Here is a 22,051-nt window from a genome sequence, read left to right as displayed (position 1 = left end):
ACGACTATTTATTAGTGACAGCAGCTAACTAGATTTGATTAAATGTAACTACAAATGGATATAAAGTAGAATGGGTTGTTCTGTGAAATCTCAGTTTTTTATATGGCCAATTTGCAAGCTTAGATTTAATATAGTTTTTAAGAGTACATCAGCTTCCACTATGCCAAGACGTAGTACTCCAACCAATAAATCTTATTTCTACGTTTTGGAGTCATTGAGCTGCTGAGCAATACTCGAAAAACACTGGCTGTAACAATGAATAAGCATTATGACAAAACATTAAAATAATACTCCTGTGTATTTGAACATGATCTCCATTTACAGCACCGAGAACCACACTCTCAACCCCATGTGATAAAGGGGAGGTTCGGCTATTAGTTCACTGAAACAAAAGAGCTTCTTTTCTTGCAGTGAAGTAGTAATGGAGACAGCAAACATCTGGAAATAAAGTCTTAAAATGCAATGCTATACAATCTATCCATCTATCTATAGGACCATTGTTTTGAGTTTTGGCAGAGACTTGGCTCGGTTTGTTTGATGCTTAACAGTCATATTACTGTGAAAATTAAAGCAGTGGAAGTTTGAGCAAGTGTAGCGAGAAGGATATGAGAGAGCGCTGGACAAACTGATGCGCGAAGTATTATGGGTAATTTCTTTCTTTCCATGTTTATACAGTTGGGCGCATAAGTTTACATACCCTGGCAGAATTTTTGCTTTCTTGGCCTTTTTTCAGAGAATATGAATGATAACACAAAAACTTTTTTCCCCACTCATGGTTAGTGGTTGGGTGAAGCCATTTATTGATAAACAACTGTGTTTTCTATTTTTAAATCATAACGACGACAAAAAACATCCAAATGACCCTGATCAAAAGTTTACATATCCCAGTTCTTAATATCGTGTATTGCCCCCTCGAACATCAATGACAGCCTGAAGTCTTTTGTGGTAGTTGTGGATGAGGCTCTTTATTTTCTCAGATGGTAAAGCTGCCCATTCTTCTTGGCAAAAAGCCTCCAGTTCCTGTAAATTCCTGGGCTGTCTTGCATGAACTGCACGCTTGAGATCTCCCCAGAGTGGCTCAATGATATTGAGGTCAGGAGACTGAGATGGACACTCCAGAACCTTCACTTTGTTCTGCTGTAGCCAATGACAGGTCGACTTGGCCTTGTGTTTTGGATCGTTATCATGTTGGAACGTCCAAGTACGTCCTATGCGCAGCTTCCGGGCTGATGAGTGCAAATTTGCCTCCAGTATTTGCTGATAACGTGCTGCATTCATCTTTCCTTCAACTTTGACCAAGTTTCCTGTGCCTTTGTAGCTCACACATCCCCAAAACATCAGCGATCCACCTCCATGCTTGACAGTAGGAATGGTGTTCCTTTCATCATAGGCCTTGTTGACACCTCTCCAAATGTAACGTTTATGGTTGTGGCCAAAAAGTTCAATTTTGGTCTCATCACTCCAAATTACCTTGTTCCAGAAGTTTTGAGGCTTGTCTCTGTGCTGTTTGGCGTAAATTTTTGTTGGTCTACCTGACTGTGGTTTGGTTTTAATGGAGCCCCTGATTTTCCATTTGTTAATCACAGTTTGAACACTGCTGACTGGCATTATCAATTCCTTGGATATCTTTTTGTATCCCTTTCCTGTTTTATACAGTTCAACTACCTTTTCCCATAGATCCATTGACAATTCTTTTGCTTTCCCCATGACTCAGAATCCAGAACCGTCAGTGGCTGGATGAAAGATGCGAGAGTCTGTCTGGCTCCCAGAAACTCACTCAGCTTTTATGCACACACACTGATTACAAGCAAACAGATCACAGGTGAGGATGTTACCTTTAGTAGCCATTCAACCCCATTTGTGTCAACTTCTGTGCATGTTATCAGGCCAAAATCACCAGGGTATGTGAACTTTTGATCAGGGTCATTTGGGTAGTTCCTGTTGTCATTATGATTTAAAAAGAGAAAAAAAAAAAACAGTGGGCGGTACGGTGGTGTAGTGGTTAGCGCTGTTGCCTCACAGCAAGAAGGTCCTGGGTTCGAGTCCCGTGGCCGGCGAGGGCCTTTCTGTGTGGAGTTTGCATGTTCTCCCCGTGTCCGCGTGGGTTTCCCCCACAGCCCAAAGACATGCAGGTTAGGTTAACTGCTGACTCTAAATTGAGCGTAGGTGTGAATGTGAGTGTGAATGGTTGTCTGTGTCTATGTGTCAGCCCTGTGATGACCTGGCGACTTGTCCAGGGTGTACCCCGCCTTTCGCCCGTAGTCAGCTGGGATAGGCTCCAGCTTGCCTGCGACCCTGTAGAACAGGATAAAGCAGCTAGAGATAATGGATGGATGGGAAAAAAAAAGTCGTTTGACAATAAATGGTTTCACCCAACCACTAAGCATGAATGGAAAAGATGTTTTTGTGTTATCATTCATATTCTCTGAAAAATGGTCAAAGAATCATAGATTCTGCCAGGGTATGTAAACTTATGAGCACAACTGTATGGTTTGATGTTTGTTTGAATATTTTGTCCACTGGTTGTGGTGTAGCTCCAGTTTTGGGTGTCAGTTTCCTCAGGCCTGGGCTCGCTATGGGTGATATGGGTTCTGCTCACTGTGGAGCACAGTGAGCTCGTTGTTCTCTTTAACATCAAAGACGCCCAGCACTCCGTGCGGCTGTGCTTCTGTGCTCGCTTTCTGGATGCATGGTGCAGTGTTCATGGTGACAGCGCAGGCGGTGTGGGATTTACCCTCACGTGCCTTTTAGTGGAACTGGGAGCAGCGACACCACTGGAGTTACATTCTGACCTTTGGCAGTGAACTTTTTTTGTGTGTGAGAAAGGCACTATAGAAGTTAAACCTTATTCTTATTCAAGAAACCATTAACTAATGCGAAAATAGACCATCAAATTCAGAAATTCGTTACAAAACAAAATCTTAGATGTCACTGAATTCAAAAGTCAGTCAGGGTGGAATTTTCCATGAAAGCAACTACACAACACAATCCAAAAAAAAAAAAAGGAAAAATGAGTCAGTATGATCGAGCACAGCAGTGTATGTTACATCCTCAAGCTACTGGTAAAGAATTCCCAAGTCTTTATTACAGATTGACGGTGTCAGTGTATCTTGAACAAATTTAAATACATTTATATTAATATCTGTTTCTTTGTGCCTTTTCAGCCATTGCATGTCATTTGTATGAAGAAGCATTGAGACACACATATTGCATTTCCATTAACACACCAGTTTCTCTTTCCGTTCCAGTGTAAAAGCTGTTCGGCTGCAGTTTTCCTCTCAATGCACTGTGGTCATTAGTTGCGTTAATGCAGTTCCTATAGCAGAGGGCAAATAAACCAGATCTCCAACAAAAAAAACAGCCGTTTTTGTTTGTTAAAAACAGCTCAACAGATGAACACATGTTTAAAATGATATACAGCAGAGACAGGTGGAAAAAGAAACAACAACAAAAAAAAAAGCCAGGCGGTAGCAAGAACAGAAAGGGCACTTCAAGGTCTCTGTTCAAACATGGCATGTGTATGAATGAGTATTAAGTTCTCATCACTTATGAAAGACGTAGCAGCGCTGTAGCGGTGAGTCCGTTTCCTGTGGAATCGCGCTCGCATTGCGCTCCTCTCAGGCCCGTGTCTCAGACACCACCCCTCGTCCGCTTGTTTCTATGGCAATGGAGAAAGGAGGACGGTTCAGTGTCCTCTCGCCCACAATCACACAAAGATCACTGAACAAGGTCATAGCTGAGGTCGGATGAATGGGCCGATCAAACCCTGCCTTGAAGGGCATGGGGTTTTTTTGTGTGTGTGTTTTATTTTTTAAGGGATCCGTGTTCACTTGTCCAGTCTCAGGCACCCTCTCGACACCCCTACCTCTGCTGCTCTTACTCTCTCACTTGCTCCCCCCCTCCCTCTCTCTCGCTCAGTGGACGCAGTGTTGAGGAGTAAAGGAGGGGCAGATCAAGGAGGAGACACCACTCTGGTTCAGCTTGCAGCCGCACGAGCCATTAAGTCCTCCAGAGCTTTGTCCTGGTCATTATTGTGCACTAAAAGGACCTCTTTAATGGTATCTCTCTCAAAGCCCATCTCACCAAACCGAGACATCAACTGCAGAAACTGCAAAGCCTGAAAGAGAAAAGAAACACCATGATTAATATCGAGTCCACGCAATTAAAATGCTCAAACACCCTAAAGGCCAATTTATGCTGACAACCCAGTCCTTGCAGACGGTGTCGCAGACAGTGTCTGCGTAGCCCCCCCCCACCTTCGCAGACGCTCTGCGCGCACCTCCCAAAAATTGCGACCACCGCAGAAGCCTCGCAGACAGCGCCGCAGACAAGAGGACTCTGATTGGTCCACTCTACCCGCTGTACACGCACTTCCGCTTCCCTACTTTCCCGGTTTTTGTTTTCACGACCGGCATTTTTAAAAACACGAGCGAAGATGGAGCAGCATGAAGAGCGGTTGATTGAGGAAGTACGTACATCTATACGACTCCAGTTCTAGTCATTATAAGTAACCGGAGGATAAACACTCCACTAACCACACCCACCAACTACTCCTAGCGACTTCGCGCCCCTTTGCGTTGTGCCGGTGAATAACATCACGCATGCTTATTACTCCCCACTCAGCGATAAATTACAAGTGTCTGCGAAAAGCTATCTGCGAAAGCCTTGTCGCACGAGCATGCAGAGGCCTTAAAAGAGCTACATTACATCCACTTTACCAGATACATAAAATTACAAAAAGACAAAAGCATCAAGTGTACCACTCTGTGACAAATCTCTCTGTACGCAGAAAAGCGTCACTTGGGTTTTAAAACAAACAAACAAACAACAAACAAACAAACAGAATAACAGTTTGGGAAACATAAAATCAGCCATGTGATGTGGTCTGATGCAAAGTAGAGCTACTATTGCCCCCCTGAAGAGTATCATTTTCTTATTCTGAAGTGTTTTATTCCTCTTATACAACAGCAATTTCCCAACAACTTCTTAATCAGCAGCTCATCCGGCCGACAGGCGATGAGCTCACGCAATCACGTGCTGTCCGTCATCATCCACATTTCACGAAAATCACTTCTCTCTCTCTCTCAATTCACCAATTTTTACACTTTTTTTGGCAGGAAGGTAGGTCTGCCTGGGATGCATATAGCTTTGACCCAAATTTGCATAACTGCAATTAATAATTAAGATATGAGGTAATTGCTGCTTCTCCCTCAATACTTCACCGATTTTGAGTCTTTCTGGCATGAAAGTAGGGGTACCTCGGATGCGTATAACTTCTACCCAGATTTGCTTAATTACAATTATCAATCGCAGGGTGGCTGGGCGCTCCCTTAGAGATAGGGTGAGAAGCACAGTCACTCGGGAGGAGCTCGGAGTAGAGCCGCTGCTCCTCCACATCGAGAGGAACCAGCTGAGGTGGCTCGGGCATCTTTTTCGGATGCCTCCTGGACGCCTCCCTGGGGAGGTGTTCCAGGCATGTCCCCCCGGGAGGAGGCCCCGGGGAAGACCCAGGACACGCTGGAGGGACTATGTCTCTCGGCTGGCCTGGGAACGCCTCGGTGTTCTTCCTGAGGAGCTGGCCAAGGTGTCTGGGGAAAGGGAAGTTTGGGCTTCCATGCTTAGACTGCTGCCTCCGCGACCCGGTCCTGGATAAGCGGAAGAAGACGAGACGAGACAATTATCAATGACGTTATGGACTAATTAAGCCTTAAAGGGCTGATGACACGAACATGACTATGAAATTTCTTAAATAAACTATACAACATGGTAAACATGTTAGATTTCTGTTATAATTACATGAAAAGAAGCTGTTGTTACGCGAATATCCAACTTTTAATTGCACAGCGCAAGAAAACTGGGTCCGTGGCTCGCGGCCATGTTGTGACGTCAGCGGAAGAACACGCTGCGGTTCACTGGCTGTTCTACTCTGGTTCTACTCAATGGAAATGGCGCATGAAAACGCCGGTGAACTCTCTAGTGCTAGCTCTTCCTCTTCTGGGAGTCTAGAATTGTGTTGATCTCTTCCGAATAGAATCTATGATAGCCTACCCTCTTAACCCTTTGCCTCTCGTTGCTAGGCGGCAGTTACATGAAAGCCGCAAGCTTTCACAAGCAAATACATGACTGATATCACACCGACTTTATGATTACATTTATGATTATCATGTAGAATCTATAGCTCTACGTACCTTTATCTTATGTCGTTTCACAACACATGTTCTGACAGGAGGACTGTCTTTGGATCTGGCATAGCTACTAGTAGACCCCCTCCGGAATACTGGCAGTGTTGCCAGATTGGGAGGTTTCCCGCCCAGTTGGGCAGTTTCAAGTGCATTTTGAACATATTTTGGGCTGGAAAACTTCAGCAGTATCTGACAACAGATACTGCTGACGTTTTCCAGCCCAAAATATGTTCAAAACCCACCAAAATGCACTTGAAACCGCCCAACTGGGCGGGAAACCTCCCAATCTGGCAACACTGTGTAGGCACTGCTGATGGTAGTAACACACGTTTGTGCTGAACTGAACACCCAAGAGATTCTTTTAAGCTGGGAAGGGTGTCAAAACAATCCAAATCGAAGTGTTCAGAGCACAGGACGGATGTTGGTGAGGGCTCCCACTTGTCACGAGTGCGCCTGACTTGCTTCACCCACTTCGCATGCAGCTCGGGATCTCTGGGAAACTTGAATAAACTTACCCCATCTTTGTGTTTGGAGCAAAAGCCGGCAACACAACGCGAAGGCATAATAACTAATATATATGTCTAATAAAAATACTAATAATGATAAACTGAACACCTGTCGCATCAACAACAAACTGGTAAGATAGGAGGAAGGTTCTTTCGCTGACGTCATATAGCTCCTCCTCCATCTCCTGGGTGCTGCAGCCCCATCAAATTTGCCCAAATAGCCGCGTTTTTTATCATAACTTGTAAAATAGGCACCTTCGTGAATTAATATATGGATAATCTGGAATTACTTTGTTATAAAACATCGCCAAAGATGTCAAAAACGTGTCATCAGCACTTTAAGCTAGCCGCACACTACGCCGATCCACGCAGTACCGAACCGACCCAATTCAGAGCCGACTCATGACAGGGCATGCACATATCCCCGACTAACTCACGACTGTTGACGAGTGCAGTGTATTGTGTGTGTGTGTGTGTGTATATATATATATATATATATATATATATATATATATATATATATATATATATATATACACACACACGTACATGTGCGCGCGCGCGTGGTTTTAATTAGGCTTCATCGTTATGATATGTAATAACATCGTTTCCATGACAATCGTCACAATCTTTATCGTAATTTTTCAGCTGACTGTAATTACGGCAAACTTTGAAGTACTTACAATCTCGAGAAAGTTTCAAGGCTCTCTCATTCAGAGCCTTAGCTTTCTCCCCCATTCTTGTAACTACGCAACGTAACGTCGTACAGGCATGGCCTGGCCCTCCACATTTCCACAAGTTGATCCTCTTCCCGCTCAGTCCAAAGTTCCGCCATTTTTCAAAGATAGAAGTCACATGATCATGAAATATCACGTGTTATATGCGAAAGATATGATTGGCTATTGCTAGCGACTCTCGTCGATCAGTCTGGCTCCCGATTAGTTTTTCGAATCAGCTGTGAGATGAGTCGGTACCATCGAAAACTAGTCTTTACGACTGACTGGCGACTTCAGTTGGCTCGGTACACTGAAAATCGGTGTAGTGTGCGGCTAGCTTAAGTGAGCAGTTCAACAAAAATCGTTTCTTCTCGGTCAATTCTTCGCCGTTTTGGATTCTTTCTGGCAAATAGGTCGGTATTCCGAGGATGTATATCGCTTCTATATATAGTTTGCAACATTTATTGCGCAAAGTGGCCCACTTTAGATTGTTCCTTCTGGACTAGACACAACTGGAGTGAGCTACGCAGTCATTGACGGTCTAGTTGAAGAAAACCCTGTCACACTTTATCCATTTAATGTCTGCAAAACCTGTTAGATCAGGATACTCATCAGATGTTCAGGTTCCTTGTATTGGACACCCCCCCCCCAAAAAAAAAGCAGTAGTTCCTTCACTTGATATTTTTCACAGAGCAGTTTACATTCTGGGGCGGCACGGTGGTGTAGTGGTTAGCGCTGTCGCCTCACAGCAAGAAGGTCCAGGTTCGAGCCCCGTGGCCGGCGAGGGTCTTTCTGTGCGGAGTTTGCATGTTCTCCCCGTGTCCGCGTGGGTTTCCCCCACAGTCCAAAGACATGCAGGTTAGGTTAACTGGTGACTCTAAATTGATCGTAGGTGTGAATGGTTGTCTGTGTCTATGTGTCAGCCCTGTGATGACCTGGCGACCTGTCCAGGGTGTACCCCGCCTTTCACCCGTAGTCAGCTGGGATAGGCTCCAACTTGCCTGCGACCCTGTAGAACAGGATAAAGCGGCTAGAGATAATGAGATGAGACATACTCACTATGAAATGACTGCAAGTACATCAATAAACCGTTCCCCCCTCCCCAGCATTAAATCTTTTATACACAAGCGTGACAACTGGCAAACCTTTTCCTCGGAGCACTGGTACATTTCCAAACACTCTTCCACTGCTGTGGCATCAAAGCCTCGTTCACACAGTCGACTGTGGACAAAAAGATACTCCAGCACCTGAGAACAGAGGATAATTCCTTTAGAAATCAGCCACAATAGCAAAACAAAAAAGGTTTTGTTCTACTGACTTATTATGCTAGACCAGAAATAGAATCCCATTCATGAAATCAGTTCCTGCGTTTACTGGAGCTTTGGAAAAGCTGAACGCAAGCCGACCTGTTCGACGTTCTGCCCTTGTCTCTGCATGGCTTTGAGGACACCTTCGTAAGAGTAGCCCATGCCTACGACAGTCTCCACACACTGACGCTCGCTGGGAGAGAGACTGAGCAGAGCTCCATCCACAGGTGCCGAGTATGATGGAGGACCAGCTGCAGGGACAGGGTTCAACTGAGAGGACACAGAGGCAAACAGATTAACTTTAACCAATATGTTCACGCTATCAGGTGGCAAATCATTCGAGGTGCTACAAATGGTCATGGTACGGTAGCAGCTTCTAAAGCTAACAAGTTACACACCAATTAAGTAGTGTACTGATTGACTTACAAGGTCAACTTCATATTCACTTACTAAAACAAGCCAACTCTCCTAACCACCAGAAGCACCAAGGAACACACCTACTTCCTTCCAAGCTTTATTTTTTCCTTGCCATGTCCCTATACAAATTTACCATGGATGTATAGAACATGATGAAATAAAACCATGGTTAAATTTTTAAAAAGGTACCGACTACAGGGTCATCTGAAATTTTTTCCTCTTGTACATGGCATTTTCCTACGTCCTGCAAGAACATCATGTGGACGAGATGTGATCATTTTGATGCGCCGAGGATCGCTTTTCTCCATTTTGGGACCGTTTCCCTACCTCGAGGTAAACAGTATGGCCCTACAGAAACAGCTGAACGCAAGGAGCTTAGCATAACTATAGAACTGGGTCACACCAAGATGGTGACGCACGGAAAACATCATGACTCCGCATCAACCTTGGAGAGTTTTGAGTTGCAGGGATGTAACTTGTGGTCGATATTTGTGAATAGATCCATGAAACAAAAGATGAATACATGTTCTGTTACTGTTTTCGTTTCTTTCTCTGTAAGATCAAAACATTCAAGTGTAAAACTCCATACTCAATACCATGGAGTCGAGCCCATGCATTCTAAGGCCAAGATAGCTAAGCACTAGCTAGAATGATTTAGTTATCTGTCCAGAAAAACGACATCTATCTAACCTTGCAGCTGCATTCACTAGGAAGGTTTTCCTTTTCTTTTCTGCTGGTGGGACAACCAAGTCTGCCATGTTTGCCTATGCTGACTTGTTTTGGTTAAAAGTAGGTCAAACATGCCCCGCGGTGGTTATGCGATATTGTTGCTCACTTGCTTCAGCGAGCTCTGGAATCGTAAAATGCAGGATGCGTTTAGTCTCAGCAAAACATTCACACACAGGATAGGCAGTGTGTGTAGTAGCGAAACATCTCAAAACTCCAACAGGAATAGAACATTTTGCCCAGAATTCAACTTTGCAGTCAGAACCTTTAATTCCCCCCCAACAAACAGTAAATAGAAAAGGATTGCAGGTAGGAACTAAAATCTTGACTGGGGTACTGAAGAAACGTTGGACCACATACATTGGACTGGTCCAAGGAATTGTTTGAGTCAGTGCTTGGATTTGTCATTATAGTAAGCCAGACCAAATTTGCACAGAATCGAGAAGATTTCAACTCAAACGTTGCTTTTTGCTCCATTTCAAGCAGGGTTGTTTTACAATCAGGATACAAAGTTTGTGTCACAGGGGTCCAAAATTCAAATTGATTCAAACTGGTTCTTGTACCAGTTTAAGTGAAGGACAAGTTAAAGAACAGATTTCAGGTAATTTTTTGACATGTGTATGGTAGTTTTGTGTAATCTGCTATAAGATAAAGAATAAGTGTAGCTTTAAGCAGGGCTGGGAGAAACAAAATGAAGTGATTCTCAGAGAGGACATTTTTGACAATTCAGAATCCACTACTTCCATAGTGCTTTTAAATACAAGGCTGTAAGCTTTGTGTTAGTTGTCTCTAATATTTATGTCCCAATATCTTGACCACATTTTAGGATGAAAATAATCATTTTAGATATGTTATTTTACATTGAAAAATTAGCTGTCTCGGAGAGGACATTTTTTTGACACAATTACATACTAATTTGATCAAAATAGTCTGAAAACTTACTGGCATTCAACATTAAATGGTAACGCCGTTTTTCCACAAAACCAGGTGTGTAATAGGAGAAAAACATATACGTAATCAATTCCGTTAATTATTTCCATTATATATCGAACATGAAAAAATATTTTTAACTTTGAAATCACGAATTGACACAGAGGAGTCAAAGTTGGAGGAGTCAGCCATTTTGAGATTGTGGGCAACTATAAACCAATCAGAATCTTTCGTTAATGTGCCTCCCTCTGATCTGTGACGTCACTGAGCCCATGAAAACAGTGTTTACAAACAGATCACTGTGATAACAGTAGCAGTCCTGGCGGGTGGCTTGTATTCGATTCGTTTATATCCCGACCTTGTCAGCTGTCAGATTTATGTTCATGGACCCGGTAAGCTGGTAAATAATTTTTTTTTTTCTTTACCAAATTCTAACAGAAAACGAGAGCGCCCGAAAGGGAAAACCGAGCCGAGCCGCTTCGCGCATGCGCAGTAGGCTTGGTAGGACAAATCCAAATAGGAGTCATTCAGGATTCAGCCATGTTTTTGCTCCGTGTTTTTACTCGACCAAAGTTATACAGTATTATGAGCTTTAAGTTGCATAAATAAAACCATTTGGTGAAACTTTGAAGAAGCGATTGTACTGGTTTTTTACCTTATTACCATGAAGCACTGAAGAGTTCTTTTCAGCGGTGGGCCGCATGATGTCACGCAGTAGATCAATATGGCGGAACGCATCTTCGCTGAGCTCAGCGCAAGCCCATATTATTAAAAGTTAAAAGATACTGTTATGCGGTCTGTTCTTTCTCTATAAATTCCATGATCGATTACTTTATATATTTATCTATCCATTTGTGGTGATTTTGTACAAAAGTTGCCTTATCCTTTAAAACTTAACTATGTTTCCAATGATATGGAACCAAATATTTGTTTTATGGTATAAAGAATGATTTAAGTGCATCCCTTTTGGAGCTACCTGTGGTCAAAAAAGCACTTTTTCTAAATGACACAAGTAATTTTGCTAAATATGACATATTGCCATACATTCACCAAAAATAACGTTATCACCAAATTTTTTTTTTGCATGGTAAATAGAGTTATCACAGGGCTACAATAAACAACCAAGTTTATTTAGTCAAGCCTTTTGATATTGAAGATAATAAGTGTTAAATGTGATTTTTAGCTTGCGCACCCTGATTGTAAAACAACCCAGCACATAGATCGAAAACGAAAGCTTGCCCGTCACCTTGTCATTTGCTAGTCTGAAGTTTTGAAGATTGTAGTCAAACTATACCAGAGATATGGAGAAGAAATGACCATTCTTGCCCAATACCTGCTTTGGTGTGCCATTTGGTGCATGGCCTGGTAACTCTCCAGGTAGTGTAGAACTAGTCTGTGGTGTGGATCTAATCAGGGACAGTGGCGTACCATTGGGTAAGCTTCGCTGTGGGGCTGCTGGATATATAGCGAAGGGAGGGTCTGAGGGGGAATCTCCTGGGTCCGACAGCTTGGGGAAAGTCAGTGAGCGAATGTTACAGGGGCGTTCGGCATCAATCTGTCCCCTAGAGGTTGCCACACCACCAACACCTGCCTGCTCCAAGTCCAGGAGTCCCACCAGGCCGTTGGGTTTATGAAAGATACCCACTTTGGCCTGCTGAGGTGGTACAGTACCGTCTTCCCCACCAGTGCTTTCAGGAGTCGAGACGGACACTGAAGCCTGCGGCTGGCTCTGGAGGATGCTCCGGAGCTCCTCTTTGTCATCCAGGGTTTTCAGCTCCAGCTTGTCGAAGGGATCCTCCTCCCGTTCGAAGTCTGCAAGATTGAGGCTCTGAGGTGCAGGGTTGCTGGCTGCTGGACGTGCTGGACCGAAGCTCGGGGCCGGGAGTGGTGTCAGGATAGCATTGTGCCGTAGACCTGCCAGGACCGGGTTCAGTGCCGGTGGGAGGAGGTCCTGCTCCTCAGCGGGACGGGCTTTCTTTCCACCTGCCAATCCAGCATCACTGTCCTGTAAGGCAGCCTGTGTGTCTTTTTCTGATTCCGCCTGCTGGGATTCAGCTTCCCGAGTCTCAGCAGCTCGTGCCTTGGCCAGGTCATCCCCCCAGCGCACACTCCGCTTCTCTAGACTGAAGTCATACTGTTGGAGAAGCAATGGGACATGATCAGCGACAGTAATGTTATCCAGCTATTGTAGGAATTCTATTTTCCATAAAGGAAGGGAAATACAGCATACACTTGTTTAAAAGGTAGACTGCCTTTCAGATTTTTCAAGTTTAGGTCATAAAAAGAATTTTCCCTGACACCCAATTATTTTTGTCTAATGGACTGAAAGTTACTGAATTCGAATCACAGACTTCCAATTTTATTTGGTTTTTTTTTTTTACTAGAACAATTAATGAATTTAGGCCCATGTGGCTCTAAATTCTCCACTATTTTTTCTTGCTTCAGCAGGATGTAGTATCTTGCATCAAGATACTACGTCATGCATCACGTGGTGGGCTTTTCCTGTTCGCGCAAGGCATTGTGGGATACAAATTTGAAACCAAAGAGAAAAACAGAGGACACAAGTGTTTCATTCGCACGTAAAAGACCAACTACAGTAATGGAAAGCAAGAAGACATTATGTTGCGAAGGAAAGGAAACGCAGGACCAAACTAATAAAAATATCAGCGGTCAGCGAGCACCTCTGTGTGATCAGCTGTTCGTTTAGTGACAATGATGTAACTGGCCAAAGGTAAACCTATACCGTAGATGGCAGTAATGCAACATTGTAAATGCCAGCTGCCGTTAAACCCAAAAGCTGAAGAAAAAGGTAATCTTGTGCATGTGCACACCAGACTTCCTGTCTGCTTAACTGCATGAAGCGAGCGATTTCATGCACATTTGCTAAGGAATCCCCTCAAATTAAATAACCTCCCAGCCACAGAATCACCTGTTTTTAAGATACTACAGAAATAAACATGCATCACAAAAAACATTTCAGAGGGAACTAAATTTCACCAATTTTATGAAATCGAAAGACCGTCTAGCTTTAATTGTAAAAACACTTTTTAAAATAACTAAATCATGCACAACGAGTTGATTATGAAGATTTTTTTTTTTTTAAATGAGGAGTCATTTATTTCATGTTTCTGGAAGGAGTCTCCAGTGTCAGCACTTTGTAACAGTCAGTTGTAAATGGTTAGTTTTTTCTTTTTTTTTATCAGACATCTAGTCTGATAAACACTAGATGTCTGATAAAAAAAAAGAAAAAACTAACCATATTTAATATATGACAATGAACGTAATCGAAAGATTAAGAATAAGTCAGTTGTAAAGCTGTAATTTGAATTTTGCTTTTTTGTCATTAACTTTAAAGAAAAAAAAAAGTGTTTTGTTGCATGTTATAACTTCAAAACAAGTTTAAATAGATAAAAATGTGTACAAATTTTAAAATGTAAATCATTGAGAAACTGCTGTGGTACAAGAGGAATAAAACACTTCAGAATACAAGGCTCTTGGAAAAGAATCAACCATCACGCTGCCTTCTCACCACTCCATTGCTGAGCTTACAGACCATTAAGTTTTTAATTATGGGATGATGTAAAGGCACAGACAGTCCAAACAAAACAAACCCATCAGGAAGATCAACATTTCTCTCAGATACGTTAAGTTTCTGATTTAAAAAAACAAAACAAAAACAAAAAAAAACCTCAACACAACTAAAATAACACTGGAAATTATGTAACCACTTACTTGACCCAAGTTATCCATCAACTCTAATGGAATACACTGCAGTGGTTTTGTGAAATACCCAACCGTTTATTTTGTAACAGAAGTAGTAGCCAAACTAACCTGCGTCTCGGATAGCAAAGCATTACAATCGGGCAGACAGAAGCCAATGGGCAGACCCACTTTTGCTGGGCAACGGAACTTCTCATTGAGTTTGAAAGGAACATCATCAAGGTAGCTGACTGGTCCTGGATATGAAGACATAAGGGGAGAATGTAGGGGACGAAAAACCTCACAGTGAATTAGACAGAATGAGAGCTAGGTAACTCACCATTGTTGTGGAGATCTGACCCAGACTTCCTCGTAGCCATTTAGAGTACCTAAAAATCAGAATGAAAATCAAGTTTCAGAGATTTAACCCAAGATTTAATCGGGGGGAGACCACAACCGCAGATCAAATGACTTGGCATGTAACAATACAGCATGTGATAAGTCATGACACAAACTTAGGTTGACTCAAATTAATGAATCACCATTCTTATCAGGCTGCATAATCCTAGCTTTCCAGAGCTATAACTGCATTGTTTAGACAGCAGAGGGCGCAATAACAGACAATAGTGGGGATGCACGTGACTTCACTCTAGGCGGAAGTAATACAGCTCAAATGCCGGGAAATTAATAACATCTAAAATGGGAGAGCTGTCATGTGAAAAGAGAAGAAAATGCAGGCAGTACAAATGTTCATAAAGGTTCATTAAGACTTAACTTTTTTTTATTATTACCTTTTTTCATTTTAATGAAAAAAAGTCATGATACTGATAGTTAATATGCCATTATATTTTACTCCAATCTTTACAAATGTGGGTAAATAATTACTGCTGCTTATTAAGAAAATGAAATAAAAGGGTTTTTTTAACAAAAGGATGTTTAAGTTAATAAAGAACAGGAAAATACATTTCGCATTATTTGGTAATAAAATTCATTTAATTAAAAAAAAAAAAAAAAAAAAAACACAAAAAACTACCCACTCTTCCCCCTCTCGGGAAAATTGAACCATGAACCAAATACCGTGAATTGAATCATTACATGCCTCCAAATGACCATAAAAGTCACCAACGGGCCTCATTTATCAAACTGGAGAGAAATTAATTTACTTGAAAAATCATTCGCCAGGACTACTACTTGGTCAAAAATAAATAAATTTAAAAACCCCTCATACTTTCACTCAGTTTATGTTAACTTACATAAACAGAGACTCACTAATATGAATCACCAGCTTCAAATCGTATACATGACCGAGTCACTGCAACTTATACACAAGCTACAATGCCGAGTACAAATTGCTCATTTCAACTGCATACACAGACCGAATGAAAATTTTGTGAACCTTATTAATGACTTGAAGGAAAGCGCTCCACAACGCACCCACAAACTAAGACAAATATGACTCGCCATTTGATTAGCACAAAAATTTTGTATGGAGAGAGAAAAAAAAAAAAAAAAAAGCCTTTTACAGAGCTTTGTGAGTTTTTCATTAAACATAAATCAGCTGTGCTGTTAACATGCTTGGAAATGTACACCTGAATGGCACTCATCAATATACACACGTAAATATAATGAAAGACAAAGCTAATTAAACTTTTGTCTATCTGGTAGGAGTGTTTACTTCTGCTTGGCCAATTAAAACATTGGCACACCACTTTACTACAAGGTTGATAAATTCTCACTAGGCCTCATTTTTCCAGGCAAAAATCTCCATCACTTAAGCACTACTGTACTATCAAACAAATGAATTTTTATCTTGTGAACCTTTCAGTGGCTTAATAAGAATAAGCTGATTATTCTGAATGAGCCTAGTATTTAATCTAACCCCAAATTTTTGTTTGTTTGGATGTTACACAATTCGCGCTGTCCTATGTATACGCAATGTCCACTTGTACAATACTTTCCTCCTCTTACGTAAACACTCTCACAAGGTTATAGCCTTACATGTTGCTGTATGCAGAAATTTTGTAAGAGGAATTTTATACGTGGAATTTAATTTAAAAAAAAAAAAAAAAGTGTCCTTTGGAGACCTCCAGATGCCTATGGTGTATAACCATATGAGGCATTTTTATCATAATACTATTGTTTTAATGGCATTACACTATAGTGGTGGGGATCACCAGCTACAGAAAAGTGCTCTTATAGTGGTGAGTTCAGACAGCAGTCAACATGGCGGTTGCGTAATTTTAAAATCGACGACTGCACCAAATTTAATAATAAAATTTCTGTACGTGACTGGGTATACCCTAGCGCATTGGGGGATGTGTGTGTATGCAGATTTCAAACCACACACACACGAGTGCTTGTTCAATACTCAAACCAGACAGATGAACCAACAGCAAGTCCCAAGAACTTATCACAAATTTTCCAGGCAAGTTGTATGATCTGAACAAAACAAGCATATGTGGTGAGACAGATTGAGCTCTTGTGCCCAACATGGTGCTTTTATTTTGATTATTTAAAAGGTCATAGGCGACAGTCGGAGGTGAAACATAGAATATCAACTTTATTGTCTAGAAGAACGACCCAGAAAGCGAATTCAATTTTCCTAGTGTTTAATTTGCACCCTAAAATTGAATAAAATGGTTAAAATATACTGTTTTGCCCAATTTCCGAAGGGTTGTTTACACCTCACTTATGCACACTGTCACCACCAGGGGCCCGTCATCGTGACGTCATTTAAGCCAAACAGACTGGGAGCAGCTCTGCGTTTACCTGCAAACCGAGCACACGTGTATGGACTTTGGTCGTGAAAGGCTGTGTAAAATATCTGAAAGCGATAGCGATTTTGAAGAAGTAGGAACTCTCCAAATGAAATATCGAGAAGTGAAACCATACATGTATGAACCTATGGCCATTGCGAAGCAATCAGTGAATGTGGTTCACTGGTTTGACCGTGCAGCCTCGGACTCAGACAGCAACTCGGCCGACTCTGATCGCGGTGACCCCGACCTCAACAAGACTCGCGCCCAAAAGATTTATCCTGGTAGTTATGATAAATTCCTACTTTCGTCATAATAATAAATAAGAGCCCTTTTGAAGAATAATTAAACCACTCTCCCTAGTAGATATAGGTAGCGATTACTTGACAGTGCGCCGGTAGGCCACATTAGCCTGCCATCCGCGGCATTATATTATTTATAGCCGACTCTAAGCGAGGAAATATCCCTTTGTCTCATTTCCACAATGATTGTACAGGATCCCTCAGGATTCTTGACTTGTCAATTGCAAGCAAAAATGTTTACCTCCAATCTTCTCCTTTTTGCTTGAGCGTTGCTGCTCTGTTTCTTCTTTGACTGCTTGATTTTGTTTCACGCGTACAATCTACTCTCTCCGCCTCGTCTCCTCTTCCGGAAAAAAACCCTCTGGCTTCAAGCGCACAATCCACTCTCCCCGCCTCTTCTCCTTTTTCAGAAAAAGCCAACACACTCGCTCTACCTCTTCTCCTCTTCCGGAAAAAGCCAATCCACTCTCTCTGCCTCTTCTCTCTCGGAAAAAGGTAAAAACTTCTTCCTGAACCGGTCCCATTGTTACAGTTCACTGCACAACAATAAGGCATGGGCTTTTTCTTTGGAAATTCCTGAACGCACGTCTGCACTCAAGCCGAACAGCAATGCAAGTAAACGGAAGTGGACTCAACTCAAGTGGTTTGTTTGGTTTAAATGATGTCACGCACCGAGTGGTCACTAAAATAGCCGAACAGAAATTTGACGCGATCCGCACTAACTTATTTTAATTATTACTTATTAACATTACTTCTTGGGACCAAAATTAAATTATAACAGTTTCAAATGTGCATAAAATTAAAACCGTTACCTATGAGCTTTAAAGACGTTCCCACAAATGGCCCACACAAACTTCCAGATATTATTCAAGCAATAAAATAAAAAGAAAACCCATCAATATTACCATTTATCCTCAAAATGTATGTAAATTAGATCATTTTATGCTAATTAGCCACATTAGGTCATGCACAGAAATTAAAAAATAAATAAATGAATAAATAGAAAAACCTAGATTCTGCCAGGAAAAACAACGTGGCACAGAAGATTGTCGAATCTGGCAATTTAGTAACAAAAATATAGTTTTATTCCCAAGATTAGCACTTTTTCCCCCCTTAAAACACACCATTATTCCTTGCTAAGTGCCTACTGTTTCATATAGGCCCATTTCTCTGAAAAGAGCAATATCCGAAACCTGAGCAATTCCAGCGTTATGGACGCGACACTTGAACTCAAAATGGCAACAAATGACCCAGTGCATGTTTTACTGTCTCCCAGTATTTAAACAGGTGTTGCATATTTTAAAGCTGTACCATACTGGAGAAGTGATAGAACAAGAACAATTCCCATAGTACATCTAGGACATGCCAGAAAATGCCAATAAAAGATGCGTTATGGATGTGACAGAAAAAGTATCACTTTTCTTGGGTGACTGTACGTTTTTATCAAACTCTGTGAAATTGTAAACCTAATGTCGAAATGGAGATATCCATTTGATAGAGGGGTCCAAGGTGAATATTAAAAAATATTTGTTTAAAATATTTTGTATTTCATGCAGAGTTTCGGAAGGAAAAGTCAGCGTTATGGATGTGACGCGTCTGAAATAGACATGGCATATGTTTAGAAAATCAGCAATTTAACCACCATAACCCTTTGAAAAACTCTCTAAATATCAGCTAAAACTATCAAAGTTCTTAAATAATATTTAGGATGGCTATTGTTTTGCGGATTTTAGCATACATTTCTGTGGCTTGTGGCAATAATATAGAATTGTACATGATCAAAGTTGATTTTAGCTTGGGTTTTACATTATAAGAAAGAAAGACTGACATATAAAGGCGAAGGGAACAATTCTTGTGACAAATTGGTTCAACTTATTCACATCTGTAAAATACAGGCCTAGGTGATCTCTGGGAGTGGTTTTGATGTATTACATGTTGCTTTATTTTTGCATGGTGAGGTTGACATTTACATGGAATTGCCCACAAAACGTCCAAAAAAAAAAAAAAAAAAAGTCAACCACTGGACCGATTTGCCTGATTTAAAAAAAAAAAAAATTAAAAACAACAACATTTTTCAAAGATTATTAATTTCACTTTTACATCTCTTGGCCATACATCAAATTTCTGTCTGAACTCCCTACTTACAGCCATTACAGTTTCACACCTAACAGACTACTCACTTTTTTTTTTTTAAAGTTTAATTATGATAACTAAATAATTTAAAAGCTAGTATGAATAATGAGAACCTGTGATGGTAATATGGTACAAAACATTTCGAAACTTTTAAGACAGTAACTGGTTTGGGTCTGTGGAGAAAAAAAAAACAAAACACAATGGATCACATTTCTCTCATGTGTTTGATATTTGAATAATTGGGTCACATCCATGAAACATTTCTGTGCTGTGATCACAAGGGGATCAGTCTTTTTTTTTTAAACACCTTAAGAAATCAGATGTTAAGTAGAAACTTGAAAAAGAAAAAGCCCTAATGTAGATAATGTCTATAAATTCCACTCAATTGAAGCTCAAGGTGTGTGTTAATCAACATTTAAATTTTTTAATGCTCATCTATTGACACCCAGTCTACTAGGAAGCTTCTCCTTTAACCAAAGTGATAAGGAAACCCAGCGAGTCATTAGGATTATTCAGCTTGTTTACGTGACATAAGAGACCAAAGAAAATCACCACAGGTTAGCTCACCAAGCTAGTTCCACTTGTTCCTTTATACATATTTAGGTAAACAATTACTCTGAGCTCTAAATAAACGTTAACACAAAACTACTAAAGTGTGTAAACAAAAAAATGTCGCTTTTAATGTGAAAACCGTGTCAAAGACCAAAAGAGACAACAGCTGACTTTCTGCCTTTTGACTCAAAACCGAAGTCCAAACTCGCTAGCTAGCGTCCAGGCCTATGAGTTCTATTTTACTACCCATATTCCGACCAATCCCGATTCTTGCATCCGGATTGGTTGAACCAAAATCATTTCCTTCCCGAGTACGAACTACTGACCAATCACAGCTCGATAGACCTTGCCACGCACAGATTGCGGAAATGACCTCAAAACAGGTAGACTTAAAAAAAAAAAAAACAACCCAGTGCAGGCCTACATAGAAGGTTTGCTAACTAACCCTACAGCAGCACCTTCACTTCCTCCGCCACCGCCCCTGACTCAAACTCCCAGCACACCATTACAAGTTTGTTTTCAGTACCTGCTTTGTCTTTAGTGGTTAATAAATCCGTTTCAGCCTTCTTCAAACATACAACTTCCAGGCAAACCTGTCCACTCGTGAATATTACTGAAAGCGAAATATATTTCCTGCTTCATCGCGGGACGCCATCTTGGGTTTGGGTACCTCCCCTTTTCTGGTTCCTATTAGAGGACACGCCTCCTGTGAGATTTTCGACCAATCAGCGGAGGATTATTCAGAACCTTCTGTGGCTCATTGGTGAAACACGAGCCTGGGTGAATCATTATAAATCAGAATCAGGTTGTATTTATAGCCTGAAATGCGAAGTTTTCAGTATTAAATGAAAATAAAAAAGCAGACTTAATTATTTCTAAAAAAAAAAAGACCTGATTATTTCTATAAATAAAAATGTTTTTATTGAACTGAAAGTCATTATGCGGATTTACCACTAGGTGGAGCCATTTCATCGTAAAATAAATAAACAAACTATTTTAAGAAAAATTTAAATACTGAGCCAAATATTAGATGCTTTGGTAAATTGAATTTAAGCAAACGTAGTTTATTTACAAGACAATTAATCTCTTCTATAGCCTACACAGCATTATCATCCTATTTCCATGCATATGTGAAACACTTACTTATAATAAATTCACAGTAAAAAATTTTTTTTAAATAAATACATAAATAATGTACAATCCTTAATCCACTTTTTTGTTCATTGCCGTCGACATTAACGAGAATGATACAAAAATAGCTATGGCCCTCATTATTTCTAATAAGTGAAAGAAGCTATTGTTTGGATTCACCACTAGGTGGCACCACTGGGACCTAGAAATCAACAAGAGGCATACTGCACCCCAGACAAGTGCAAAATATGAGTTGCAACCAGTTTACATACAGTTTAGAAAAAGATTTTTTTTAAAAAATCCCCCCCTCCTTTATGTCTGACAGTAAACTTGAGGAAATCTTTCCTGTTTTAGGTCAGTTAGGATTCCCCCCCCCCCCCCAAAAAAAAAAAAAAAAAAAATTGTAAAATGTCAGAATAATCAGAGAGAATTTTTTTGGAGAATTTTAAATTACTTTCATCAAAGTCAGAAGTTTACATGCACTTGGTTAGTATTTGGTACAATTGTCTTTGAACTGTTTAAGTTGGATCAAGCGTTTTGGGTCGCCTTCCACAAGTTTCTCACAATATCTTGCTGGAATTTTGTCCCGTTCCTCCTGACAGAACTGGTGGAACTGAGTCAAATTTGTGGGCCTTCTTGCTCGCACACGCCCTTTCAGTGCCACCCACAAATTTTCCATACGATTGAGGTCAGA

At 40.9% G+C, this 22,051-nt stretch overlaps 1 protein-coding gene across 1 annotated transcript; it reads right to left on the bottom strand.

Annotated features, from left to right (window-relative positions):
* Positions 1-3,057: 3,057 nt before the first annotated feature.
* Positions 3,058-20,892, bottom strand: ubap1 (ubiquitin associated protein 1). Its single transcript, XM_060935493.1, has 7 exons — positions 20,753-20,892; positions 14,824-14,872; positions 14,616-14,740; positions 12,118-12,918; positions 8,811-8,981; positions 8,550-8,651; positions 3,058-4,117 (listed from the first exon to the last, which is right to left on the bottom strand). Exons 2-7 carry the CDS (start codon positions 14,861-14,863, stop codon positions 3,977-3,979), a joined length of 1,380 nt encoding a protein of 459 aa, XP_060791476.1. The 5' UTR covers positions 14,864-14,872; positions 20,753-20,892; the 3' UTR covers positions 3,058-3,976.
* Between the last annotated feature and the right edge of the window lie 1,159 nt (positions 20,893-22,051).

This window comes from Neoarius graeffei, chromosome 12, assembly GCF_027579695.1.
Source record: "Neoarius graeffei isolate fNeoGra1 chromosome 12, fNeoGra1.pri, whole genome shotgun sequence".
NCBI lineage: Eukaryota > Metazoa > Chordata > Actinopteri > Siluriformes > Ariidae > Neoarius > Neoarius graeffei.
The sequence above is the reverse complement of the archived record's forward strand: the minus strand, read 5'-3'. Positions and strand labels throughout refer to the sequence as shown.